General features: G+C 38.7%; 1 protein-coding gene across 22 annotated transcripts in view; it reads right to left on the minus strand.

Moving 5' to 3' along the window:
- cacna1db (calcium channel, voltage-dependent, L type, alpha 1D subunit, b) overlaps positions 1–13,771 on the minus strand; it is a 153,856-nt gene that overhangs the window by 23,683 nt on the left and 116,402 nt on the right. For 14 of the 22 annotated variants that reach the window (XM_055012944.1, XM_055012956.1, XM_055012962.1 and 11 more), the window contains 9 exons: positions 12,969–13,010; positions 11,068–11,196; positions 9,347–9,412; positions 9,157–9,248; positions 8,910–9,069; positions 8,707–8,834; positions 7,911–8,007; positions 7,717–7,819; positions 2,921–3,022 (listed from right to left, as the gene is read on the minus strand). In XM_055012944.1, the coding sequence (XP_054868919.1) occupies positions 2,921–3,022; positions 7,717–7,819; positions 7,911–8,007; positions 8,707–8,834; positions 8,910–9,069; positions 9,157–9,248; positions 9,347–9,412; positions 11,068–11,196; positions 12,969–13,010 (919 nt within the window). The remainder of the gene's footprint in view (positions 1–2,920; positions 3,023–7,716; positions 7,820–7,910; positions 8,008–8,706; positions 8,835–8,909; positions 9,070–9,156; positions 9,249–9,346; positions 9,413–11,067; positions 11,197–12,968; positions 13,011–13,771) is intronic. The other 8 variants (XM_055012964.1, XM_055012959.1, XM_055012949.1 and 5 more) reach the window with 1 other exon arrangement.

A 13,771-nucleotide genomic window follows, 5' to 3' on the forward strand; every position in this document is an offset into this window, starting at 1 on the left:
GCAGGATGTAAAAAAATGAGTTTAAATGTACTTGGGGTTCAGAGGGTTAATATTCTTGTGGTCAAAAAGTTCAACTAATGTCCTGTTGGTAAAGATATGAGATCAGTTTAGGAAGGAGACGCAAAATTGTTGCATCAGTGTCAAAAACAAGAAGCAAACAGCATTTAAAGCATGTAAATTCAAATATTTGTTGGTTTCTGGCTGTTTCAGTGTGATATACTGAATGTGACAGAGAGAATAGAGACAGAGGAGGGAAATGTAGAGAGCCAGAGATTCAGAACAGAGAGGCTAGAAGACGAGATAACAGATTTTTCTTCATAAAGCTTGTTTTTTATGTCTCCTGTACTGATCCTCACCACGTGTTTACTGTTCCATAAGCGACTCTCCAACTCTAGAAATCTAGCATTTATCTATCAAACACATCTACTCGGCTGCTGGAAGGCAGTCATTCGCTGCAGTCGACTGCTCAGACTTCTGCTTTCGGTTGGTTCTGAAAGTGACCTAGTTTCTTATCTATAAAAACTATGAGAGCGTTCTGTTGTGGTTTGACCTGAGATCCCTTCCTTTCCACCTTCCAGTTGCTGTAATACACCACTAATCTAAGCTGGCCGTCCGTCCCGGTGGCGTCTGAGAGATGAGGAGGGTGAAGGTAATCAGTGGTCTTTTGTCCCTGGAGCTCAGAGAAGAGAGGAAAAGAATCTGATGCATGTAGGACGAGGAAGGTGGGACGGACCGGTGGAGTTTCTGTCTAACAGAACTCAACCGCAGAAGATGAAAAATACCTTCTAGAAACTTTCCGCTGTGCCACACGACATGGAGTGTTTTGGAGATACGGTTTCTAAGAATATTTTGTGATGAACAGCCTGAAGGGTGGAGGTTTAAAGTCACAGATTTAAAAGAGGATAAAAAAAAATCACCCAGTTTGTTAGCTGGGTCAATATATAATTAAAGGACTGTTCGTATCATAGTTGATATTTTTGCTGTTTTCAGGCCTAAAATCAACAAAATAACCAAACACCACATGGCATTTTACAGAAAGATTCTTCTAAATATTATATATACAACTGAGTAAAATGTAAAGTTATTTCTAAAGATATTGTAGTAAACCTGCTGACACTCGACTCACACACTACTTTAAGTTAAACAACTCAGATGTAACAAACATGTAAAGATACAAAATGACGAGAGCCACAAAAAATAACTACAAACAGATGCAAAATGACCACAAAAACGTACATTACAAAAAATGACACAAAATGACCACAAACGCACAAAATGACAAAAAATGACCACAAAAACGTACAAAATGACACAAAATGACCATACAAACGCACAAAATGACAAAAAATGACACAAAGTGAAGACAGAAAAACTTAAAATGACTCAGTGAGACAGATAATAATCATATAAAGACACAAAATGACGAGAGACACACAAAATACCTACAAAAAGTTGCAAAATGACCACAGAGACACCTAAAATTATCACAAATAGACTGAAAACGGCCACAAAGCGATGCAAAATAACCACAAAAAGACCTAAAATGAACACCAAACAGTCTGAAAATGATCAAAACAAAAACTAAATGAGCACAAAAACACAAAACAACCATAAGACGACACAGCATGACCACAAAAACACATAAAATGACACAAAATGACTCAGTGAGACAGATAATTATCATATAAAGATACAAAATGACGAGAGACACACAAAATAACTACAAAAAATTGCAAAATGACCACAGAGGCAACTAAAATTACCACAAACAGACTGAAAATGACCAAAAATGAAACAAAATGAGCACAGGTACGCACAAAAAAAAGACCACAAAAACACCTAAAATTACCACAACCAGACTGAAAATGGCCACAATGGGGCACAAAATGACCACAAAACTGACTAAAAATGACTAAAAAAGAACCAAAATGAGCAGGTCATGTGATCTGGAATTAACACACTTCCTGGAGGTATTTTTGTAAGGAGGAACTTAGTGGAAAGGCATTTAATTTGTTATTTTCCATATAAAATTTGATATATTGCCAAAAAAGAAATATCTGTCATAATTATCTCAACTTGATAAAAAGAACACAATCCAAACTATTTCTAAATCAGCTCATTTTATTATTGTTTAGCTCATTAGAAGGTGGTTGGTATTAAATTCAGACGGTTATTTAGCTGATATTTTAGTGATATCCAGTCATTTTTTATTAATAACTGATTGTTTCCATTATAATTATGGAATTTGTAAAGACATGATCATAATGAACATAAAGACATTTTTTTTTATTTTAATAAAAATGTATGCAGATAAATCCCATAGACTTCAGAAGTCCCTCACTTATAGATTGACCCAGCTGATGGTTTTCTTCATCTTGGTGGAACTTGATGTGTCTCAGACTGGGTTAAACTTTCCTATTTGCTTCAGCTAGACTTAAAAAAGTTTTAGTTTTAAAACTTATTAGGACTCATTAGTTTGTTGTAATCTGCATCTAATCTGATAATTGGTCATTTCTTCTTCATCTAACTGATGTCCAAAACATGTGATATTTATTTAACCCTCGTGTCGTCCTGCGGGTCAAATTGAATCGTTTTAAAGTTTGAAAATGTGGAGAAAAAATATATTTTCACAGTGAAACTCCTGATGTCCACATTTTCAACATTTTTGGGAAATCTTTGAACATTTTTTGGTGGAAAATAATATTAGGATTAATGCTTCTGGCTGCTCTGTGACTCATCTTACCTGGTAGAAGCTGCTCAGCTACGTGCCAGACCACATCAGAAAAGTCTAATTTCTGAGGAAAACGCTGTCAAGATGCAGCGTATTTTCAGATCACGTGAGCGCAAGAAGGTTTTTAGAGAAAAGAGGGGATTCAGAGGTGTGAATGTGTGTGAATGTGTGTGCAGAATGAGCACTGACCACCAGCAGGGGGCACCACTTGGTCCAGCAGCTTCATGCTGGTCCTCTTCCAGATCTTCTTGATCACGGCTCGAAGCTCCTCGTTGGCTTGTTCCAGGTTACCTTAAGGAGGGCAGACGAGTATAAATAAGGTTCTAGGCATGTATTTTGCTTAAAAGCACCAAATAATGGATAAATATGTTGGTGTGTTCCTAAGAACCTGCAGTCGGAGGTGAAATGATGTGTTTTAAATGTGAAAAACCCTCTAAGAAGCAATGGACACCATCAGAAAACCACTTTTGCAAAACAGCTCTTTAACCCTCCTGTTGTCCTCATTTAGGGGCATCAAAAAAATATTGTTTCCTTGTCTGAAAAAAATCCAAAAAGTCAGCAAAAATTTCCCCAAATTTCTGAAAATGTGCAAAACCTTCAGGAAGAAAATTCCACTAATTCCTTAAAAGTTTCCCTTAAAAGTTTTGTTTTTAAAAAAAATCCCCCAAATTTGGCAAGAAAATTCTTGTGAATATTTTCAAAAAATGAGTAAAAATATTCCAAAAAATCGTAAAAATATCTGAAGTGATTCCATATAGATCAGTAAAACTTCTAATATTTTCTTGAAGAACATGAGGGTTTCTGCAGACAAAAGCATGTTTGTGCCGTTGGTTCTCTAGTGTCTCCCACTGTGGCCTCCTCTTCATGAAGGAGGTGGAAATCAGACAACTTCCAACCTCTGGTTCAGATATGCAGATCCAATCTGGGTCAAAATAAAAGCCCAAGAAGTAGAAGTCTTTCCAAAAAAAAATAAGCTTGGTGGAAAGCAACTGAAGTTCACAATGGGAGATATAATGGGAAAACAAACCTCAACACTATAGTTTACAGAAAACCTCCATACACGAGCCAATATCTGCTGCTTGATTCCCATCAGCCAGTGCAACATGAGCTGGAGGTTATTTGGATTTTACAGCACCAGGCTTTGAATGTTTCTACCAATGAAAAGTTAAAGAAAATGAACACACACATTTAGAAAGCATCAAACTGCAGCTGTGACAACTGGGCCAAAAAAACAACATGAAGAGAAGACAAAACAGCTGTGAAAATACCACCAATAATAAGCTGTTAGATCAGGAGAGACAAACTCATTCTATTCCAGGTTCCACATTCATCCAGTCTGATCTCCAGTGGACCGGACCAGTAAAACCAGAGCATAATAACCTAGAAATAACCACAACTCCTAATGGTTCCTTTGTTTTAGTGCAAAAAAAGTTCATTCTATCTGGAATTGAATGATATAGTATTTTACTTTATGATCAAAACGACAAGTCACCCAAAAAAAGACAAAAACCAACAAAAACAAGACAAAATATTACAAAAACGAGACAAAAAACAACAAATAAAGTGAAACAAAAATAACAAAAATATGACAAAAAACACAGGTGAGTAGTGGTGCAACGGATCATCGTTGATCCGTGATCCGTACGGATCACTCTCCATGGTTCGGAACACACGACGTCCGCGGATTGGTTGATGGAAAAAAGTTGTCCGTGGTCACGTGGAGAGCGCATGTTTAATCCACACTAGTTGAGTGCAGCGGTAGTCATGGCTAGTGGAGGAGCAGAGGAACTTGAAACACCTTCTGCGTCATTTAGTCGCCCGTATGGGAGCATTGTGGCTTCCCTGTAAAATACAGTGATGATGGGAGAAACTCTAACGGTGTGTGGGCACTGTGGCATGAGAAAGCTGTATGAGAGTGGAACTACATCGAGCATGGCCACCCATATGAAGCCACATCACCCAGATGTGTCAGTGACAGCAGCCATAGCTGCTCAACAACCGCTCATCACCGCGGCATTTAAACACCCCCTAAATTATAAGCTCAGGTCTGCTCTGCTTTCTGTCTTTGCTTCTTTGTTTGACGATGTGGACATAGGCTCGTTTTTAATTCACTGTCATGTTTAAAGGAAGAAGGTATCATGCCTTATATTGCACTTTAAGTTGTTTTTATATGATTTAAATTAAATTAAAAATTAAATTATTTTAATTAAACACTGGATGGACATCTTGAGTTGAATGTTGTTTTTATTTAATGGGCAAACAATCCTTGCAATAAGTGTTTTACAAAATAAATGGAGAGCAAAGTTATATTTGTCCTGTCTTTTTTTTTTGTTTGTTTTTACTGATCCGAAAATTGATCAAATCCGTGACTCAAAACCATGATACGATCTGAACCATGAGTTTTTTGATCCGTTGCACCCCTACAAGTGAGACAAGAAGGAAACACAAAATGACAAAAACACGGGACAAGCGACAGAAGTCAGACAAAAATGAGAAACTTTGCTGTAGTCTAAGAGGTCAAAAAAAAAAGGTGTGAGGCCAACCAAAGGTTTTTGGAAAGACGGTCTGAAACAACGTACCAGAAAGTCCAAACTTAAAATAGGAAAAGAGTCTCTTCACTATAACAGATTAGACCTGAAAGTCGTCTTTGAGGTCTTCCTCATTGCAATGATCTGCATTCATCTCCATATTGTTGACAGGAATACATTTACGGACCACCCAGCGCTGTGTTTTTGTTCTCCTTTTCCAGGTTAGAACCAGGGAGTAAAATATCCTCGACGAAGCAGAACAACATCATCACGTAGCTGTTCTGTCTGAGGAGCTTCAGTCCAAACACGACATACCAGCGCACTTCAGATCCATCAACAGTCTGAGACACAAACCAGTTCACGATGAGGATAAAACACTCAAAGGAAAGCTAAACAACACTCTATATGCAGCCCAACGCAGCCAGGAGACAACAGACCAATATACACAGGAGACGAAACCACCAGCACGATTTAACACTAGAGACAACAATCCATCCACATCTGAAGAATCAAAGACCCTCTACAGAGGAGGCAGATGGCTTGAGAGAGGACTGAAGGAAGTCTCTTCCCAAAAAGTTTCCCCACCAACATTATGAGTCATCCCTGATCTGGTTTCACAGCTACTCACACCTCCAAGCACATGAGTCTGTAATTATTTATAGGCCATTAGCCATGTAAGTTGGTGATAAATTATATATATATAGATATATCTGGAAATTAGTCAGTCATTAGTCAGTCAGAACGTCAGAAACTTTGGCAGAAATCCGGCTGTTTCCTACTGAAACTCTTAGAATGACTATGACCTGAATCACTGAGAATCTACAAAAACAAGATATGTGTTTTTTTATTGTGGATGTTTTTGTTGACCCGTGCATGACTCAGAGTTTCACTTCTGTCTCAGTCTTACACAAACAACAGTCACAACACAATAAAAACTCATCTTGACATTTGAAGTTAGAAGTCTTGTTTGGCATGCAGTAGAGACGACTTATTGAACATCTACACCTCCCTCTAGTGGCACAACGTTTAACAGGCACATAACTCAAGAATTCAGGATTCATTCATAATTAAGAAACTATATAGAAAATCAAAGTATTATGACGTATTGGAGCCATTCGTGAGCAAATATGCCTTTCTTTTGGCAGCATCCTAATTTTAATCACGGGTATCTGGAATTGAAAAATCTAGTATCTGACTTTATGAGCAAAACGACAAAAGTCAGATAAAGACAAAAAAATCCACCAAAACATTAGAGAAAGGAGACACAAAACGACAAAAACGAGAAAAAAATTACAAAAAATGAGACAAACGACTCGAAACAAAACAAAAAAGAGAAAAAATCTGAATAAAAAGTTACAAAGCGACAAAAAATGGGCAAGCGACATAAACAAGATAAAAACAAAATGACAAAAATGATGCACAAAAGCACAAATAAAACAAAACACACAATGGCAAAAATGAGACATCTCAAAACTAAACAAAAGAGAGACTACAAATTCGACAAAAAAGTTACAAAGCGACAAAAAAATGAACAAATGACAAAAATGAGACAAAAATTACACAAATGACAAACAGGACAAAAATGACAAAAGCGAGAAACAAAACGACAAAAACAATACACAAAAGAACAAGCAAAACATAAAATGACAAAAATGAGACATAAAACACAAGCGAGACAAAAAGGAAACACAAAATGACAAAAATATAAGACAAAACGATAGAAGTCACACAAAAACAAGACAAAACATTAGAGAGACGAGATACAAAACAACAAAAGCAAGACAAAAAGGACAAAATATGAGACAAATGACCCGAAACAAAACAAAAAAGACAAAAAATTAGAATAAAAAGCTATTAGTAGTGACTGACTGCAGAAAGTTGGCCACCTCTTGGCACTATGCTCCTCAGCATCCACTGACCCCACTCCGTCAGTTTACGTGGCCTACCACTTGGTGGCAGAGTTGCTGTCGTTCCTACACACTTCCACTTTCTTATAATACAGCTGACAGTTGACTCTGGAATATTTAGGAGCCAGGAAATGTCACGACTGGATTTGTTGCACAGATGACATCCTATCACAGTTCCACGCTGGAATTCACTGAGCTCCTGAGAGCGAGTCATTCTTTCACAAATGTTTGTAAAAGCAGTCTGCAGCCTAGGTGCTGGATTTTATACACCTGTGGACATGGAAGTGATTGGAACACGTGATTCTGATTATTTGAATGGATGAGCCAATACTTTTGGAAATATAATGTACAACAGATCCCTCAGCTCTTGTTATCTCCAATGATGCTCTATCTTCTCACCTCAAGGTCAGAATACCTCAAATAAAAAAGTTAAAAGTCCCTCTTCTTCACTGCACAGAACAGTAATGCTCAAAAAGCTCAGCCACACAGCAACAACCTGCAAAAAGACGTCGTATTTATACATCCCTGATGGTCTGAGGTGCCCACTCACCTTCAGTCTTTATCTTCAGAGCGGTTCGGACCAGAGCAAACAAGGTGGCGTTAAACATCACCGTCCCGTCGCTGTTCAGGGGCATGTTCATCGCCACCAGACGCTGCAACACAATCCAAACTGCAGATTCACAATCTATCTATATTTCACCGTTTGCAGAGCTGGGAGTGAGTCGATGAGGTGTGGAAACTCACCTTACAGGCCACTCTGTGAGGGCAGAGTTTCCCGAAGCCCAGAGGAGGCTGAATCCTCCTCAGCAGAGTCACCACGTCCAGATGCTTTATCCTCCCCCTGACAACCAGGAAATCAAACCGCAGACATTATACCACCACAAAACACAACCTGCACTGTCACCACAAGTCCACAAGGGAGCGCTAAAGACCAGATCGGCTGTTAGTAGGGTTCTTCAACAAGCTCTTGGCCTCTTGGTAACCCCTACAGATGAAAGATCTACGACTTCCAGCGGCGACGCGAGTGGAGGCCTCTTCAGTAGCTCCATCTTGAATTTTCCTCGGGATTAATAAAGTATCCATCCATCCATCCATCTTTTAACATAGTCTCCTTTGGCTTCAATGCAGTTGGTCCACCAATGTTCAGGCTTCGCTGTCACATCTGCAGCCTACAGATTCTCCTCAACAGCATGCATGACTTCTACATCAATCTGAAAATGGCGACTACGTGAGTTTAGGAAACAGATGGAAGTCTGTAAGGTTCATGGTTCTGCAGTTCAAAGCCACATCTGGCTGTTTCTTCCACCGGATGCTGTGTGGACGGACGCATTGGGCACACATTGTGATATAAGGCTGTTTACACAGTTATGCCTCAGAATGGGAGTTATGCTTCTTGTTTCTGGGTGAGGACGAGAACTTTTTGAAGTACCCTCATACCAAAGAATCCCCATCTCATACTCTGTTTCTTAGGAAGTGCACAAGATAAATAACAAGAGAAAATATCTAGCAGTACTTTTAAAGGTGGCTCCTGAGTACTCACTTGGCTTCGGGGTCGTATTCTGACCAGATCCTCTTAAACTCATCCAGGTGATGTGGCCCAAGAATGGACCAATCACGCGTCAGATAGTCAAAGTTATCCATGATGACAGCAACGAACAGGTTGATGATCTGAAACGTAACATTTTTTTTAAGTGGAATATTCAAGTCTGGGCATTTCCTGTACCAAAGATGTGTGGAGATTACCAGAAAAGCACAGAGCATGTAGAAGCTGATAAAGTAAATGATAGCGAAGCCGCTGCCGCAGGTCCTCTCCTCTCCGGGGTTGTAGTCCGACTCTGAATCACACAGTTTTCCTGGCAGACAGGCCAGCATGATCTCCTGCCAGGCCTCCCCTGTGGCACACCTAACCCAGAACAACAAACAGCATCGATACAAGCGCAGAATGAGCAGGATTTATGATGTATGATGACTTAGAATGTCTTCTGAAGACCTGAAGAGCATCAGCACAGCCTGAGGAAATGTCTGAAAGTTGTTGTTACGGTTGATTTGGGTTCCGTCCACCATCGCTATTTTACCAAACACCTAAAAGGAGAAATATCACCAAAGAATCAGAAAGAGACTGAAATGCACACATATCATACATGTATATCACATTCTGATGACATGTGAGACCACATTACCTGCATTCCAATCACAGCATAGATGAAGAAGAGCATCGCGATCAGGAGTGCAACATAGGGAAGAGCCTGCAAGGGAAAACACAGAAATGGTTTGAAAAATCTGAACTCAAGTGTCTAATTTGAACAGCGTCAAATGGTAATTACACCACTAAATGCACTGATTACAAATACTTTAACTGTACACATGTTCAGTTATAGTTATAATGGGCTCAATCTCTGCCCAAACCCAGCGCAGCATCATTAATACACGGTGTTCTGGTGATTTGTATTAAATGAAAGAAGCATGACTGGACACACTCTTCAATCCAGCACCAAACATTTCCAAGATCTCTGACAGACTGCCTCATACAGTCATGGAAAAAATTATTAGACCACTCACACCAAGAGTTCTCCAGCTGATTGAAGAAGACTGTTTTCCAGGGTAGCCCCAAACATGACCTGGTTCATTGGTCCTGTTCCACCCAGACTGAAACTACCCCAGATGGTCACTGATCCAAAAAATATTGTTACTGCTCATAAAAGATATTAAGGAAAAATGACTTTCTCAAGTACTTTGAATAAGAAAAAAATTATTTAGAGATTGTTCTCATAATATAATAACAGAGGAAATCTGGCATTTTCATCAACAGTTGAATGATTGTGAGTTTAAAACTACAAGGAAAAAATAGTAGTTTAAACAAATGCTAATAGCTAAAAGAATAAAACGAGTAACAAGAGGGTTGGGATAAAATCTACACTACAGATAGAAGATTTTGTTTTGATCGGTGCTGAGTTATTAAACGTTTGAAGCTGAGATGGTAAAACAGCAACAAAATCCAGGCTGAGTCAGATGTAGTTTTAAAAAGTCACTGCATTATAGGGCACCATGCAGTGTTATGATGTTTGGTGAGTGTTTTCTCTTATCTTGTTGGCTCACAGAGTTGCAGATTCAAAAAATACTGGTTGCAAAAGCTACATCTGGGTTCAACAGCAAACTCAAACAGCAAACTCAAATTTGACCTAAATTGTGAAATGCTGGTTAAAAAAGGTCAGCAATGATTATTCTGTCTGAGAAGGCTCGCCAAGTTTCAGGTTGATAGGACCCTGATGAAGCTCTTCTACTGCTCCTTCATCCAGTCAATCAGCTCGTGTTCCATCATATGCTGGTATGGTAACCATGGCAACAAGGACAAGAACTCCCTTGGGAGGAAAGTGAAAGTAGCCTCTAAAGTAGCTGGGTGTGTTTTGACAGTCTTAAACATATTTTTAATACACAAGTTAAAAGGAAAGCTGAGTCTATTCTTTGGATGCTCCTCATCCTCCGGCCTTCGTCTGGCAGAACCCCAGGCCAAAAAAAGCATGTACAAGTTCTCCTTTGTGCCTCCATCCAAGCTCTAAACGCTGAGAAAAGGAGGAGGTAATAAACTGTGTTTTTGCTGCTGCACTTTATCCTGTTTTTACTTTATTCTGTCTTGCTGCTGCTGAATAAGTGACTGTTTTTACTGAACTACACCTGACTAAATGAATGACCAGGACTGCTTCTAACGTCCCTGTATATTTTATATTTCATGTGATATTTTATTGTTTTTATTGCGTTTTTACTGTTTCATTGTATTTTTACATTGTTAAAACATTTCTTTAATTTGTTTTTTATTGTTTGTTTATTGTAAACGCTTGTGTAGCTGCTGCAGAACAAATCGCCCTTCAAGGGACAAATAATGAAGTTGAAGCTACATCCTGACCTGGAAGGACTTGATGAAGGTCCACAGCAGCGTCCTGATTCCCTCCCCTCGGCTCAGCAGTTTGACCAAACGCATCACCCTGAACAGGCGGAAGAAGGTGATGGAGATGCGAGCGCTGTCCTCCGTGTTCTGAGGCAGTGGTTATAGAATGTAGAAAATACAAGGTCACAAACAGAAGCTCTACCACTTGTTTATCTGTGCAGTCAGTCAATAATCACATAGAATAGAATAGAATAGAATAGAATAGAATAGAATAGAATAGAATATACTTTATTGTCATTATACAATGTATAATGAGATTGCAGAGCTTCTCCTTTACAGTGCAAGGAAATCTTAAAGTAGTGCAAAAAACATATGAGTCCTGTTAGGTTCCAGCTGTGATCTTCCTACATCTATATAACGACAACAGTCATCGTGCATGCAGAGTGATTCTGTCTTCATCACCATGCAGTTAGCAGACATGGAGGCCTTATACCAGGGGTGTCAAACATGCGGCCTGCGGGCCAAAAGCGGTCCTCCAGAGGGTCCAATCCAGCCCTCAAAGTGGAAAAATTCCACAGGAGACATTAACTGCAGGTTGGAAATTAGTAAAACTATAAATTTAAAATCACTTCTAGACCATGACAAGTTGTTTGGATCAGAAAGTAAAATACTAGATTGTTATTTTGTGTCTCATTTTTGTAATATTTTGTCTTGTTTTTTGTCTGACTTTTGTTGTTTTGTCTCACATTTTTGTCATTTTGTGTTTCATTTTTGTCTTGCTTGTGTTTTTTATCTCATTTTTGTCATTTTGTGTTTTGCTTGATCCGCTGTTTTGTGTATTGTTTTTGTCATTTTGTTTCATGCTTTTGTAATTTTTTTGTCTCATTTTTGTGGTTTGTCCATTCTTTTGTCGCTTTGTATCTTTTTTGTCGAATTTGTAGTCTCTTTTTTGTCTTGTTTCGGGTTGTTTGTCTCACTTTTTGTCATTTTGTGTCTCATTTTTGTCATTTTGTGTTTTGCTTTATTCGTTCTTTTGTGCATCGTTTTTGTTCTGCTTTTTGTCTCATTTTTGTCGTTTGCCCATTTTATTGTCACTTTAACTTTTTTCAAATTTTTTGTCTCTTTTTCGCTTGTTTCGAGTCATTTGTCTCATATTTTGTCATTTTTTCCTCGTTTTTGTCGTTTTGTGTTTCGTTTCTGTAATAATTTGTCTTGTTTTTGGTGGGGTTTTTGTCTTTGTCTGACTTTTGTCGTTTTGATCATAAAGTAAAATACTAGATTGTTCAGTTCCAGATAGCTGCGATTATAATTAGGAGTTGTGGTTATTTATAGGTTATTATGCTGTGGTTTTACTGGTCCGGTCCACTGGAGATCAAACTGGGCTGAATGTGGAACCTGGACTAGAAAGAGTTTGACACCTCTGATTTCTACATTTAACTGTGAATGACTGATCCAAAAACAGGGAGAAACAAACAGATTTTTTTTTACACTTGATATGAACACAATGATGGAGCTTTAAATGTCCTGAAACATTACAAACACAGAAGACCTTCAACGAGAAACGTGAACTGCAGTAAAACGTCCACACGATGCTGGGAATCTGACTGCAAACACTTCGTAATGAGGACAGACAGAAGAACAAACATCTGATCCTCTGTTTCATGCCATGCACCCAGACAGGACGGAGATAACGTCAGCAGATTCAAACTGGTGCCAAAATGCAACAAACCGGGTGGACTGAAAAACAAGACTTTTGACAAACATTGAGAGTTTAAACACAAACTCTCACATTTTACTGAAAAATAAAGCATCTCAATGTTTTCAGCATATTTGAGCCACAGTGTCACGACAGATAAGATGCTGATGCTCTGACGTTTGGATGAAGGATCTTAAATGAAAGAGGCGGGGCTTCTTCTTACCCCTGGCTCCACTATCACCTTGACAACAGGAATGGCTGCCGACTTGAAACCAAAAGTCTGAAGTTAATCCCAGTTAAACACCAGTTGTGCAGCAGCAAACCGTCACATTTCATCATACAAGATCTGATTACACTAAACACAATCAGAAGCACCTTCATTTACAGAAACAAACAGCACAGCTTGACAGTTTACCAACAAGAACATCATGAAGAGCAGCGTAAAGCCTCTCATGCAAAAGCTTCAGTAAGGCCAGATAGAAGATTCATGCACACGGAGGTGAAGGAAAAATGTCTTTTACACAAATGAAATTAACCGGTGAACACTGACTTCCTAAATAAAGATATTAATGTAACTAAAAAAGTTTGCAGGGCAACTTTTTTTGGTGTTTTTTCTCCAAAAAATGCACAAATTTGAGGATAGAAAGCTTCGTTATTTTTTGTTTAAGTTGCTAAACCAGAGAGCACAGCAGAGGAGTGGACTATGAAGCAGGAATAACGGGTTAGTCATAGCTCTCTATTATAACACTCTGTTCCTCTTATGTGAAGCAGGCGACACATTATTGGTCCATTTTGAGCTGAAAAAGAGTTACATGATGCAGCCAAATTCATGGGAATTTATACAGAATCTGATGAAAAACACCCGAGTTAATAAATAAAGTTGATCAGCACCCTCATGATACACATTATCTCTGGAGTCTAAGGCTTTGTGCACAAACCGAGCCTGTCTGTGTTAAAGCTGCTTCATAGTACAACCTTCAGCTGTCGGGAAGTCCTGAAAATATCCCACATTTCTACTGCATATGA

Source organism: Amphiprion ocellaris, chromosome 8 (genome assembly GCF_022539595.1).
Source record: "Amphiprion ocellaris isolate individual 3 ecotype Okinawa chromosome 8, ASM2253959v1, whole genome shotgun sequence".
Taxonomy (NCBI): domain Eukaryota; kingdom Metazoa; phylum Chordata; class Actinopteri; family Pomacentridae; genus Amphiprion; species Amphiprion ocellaris.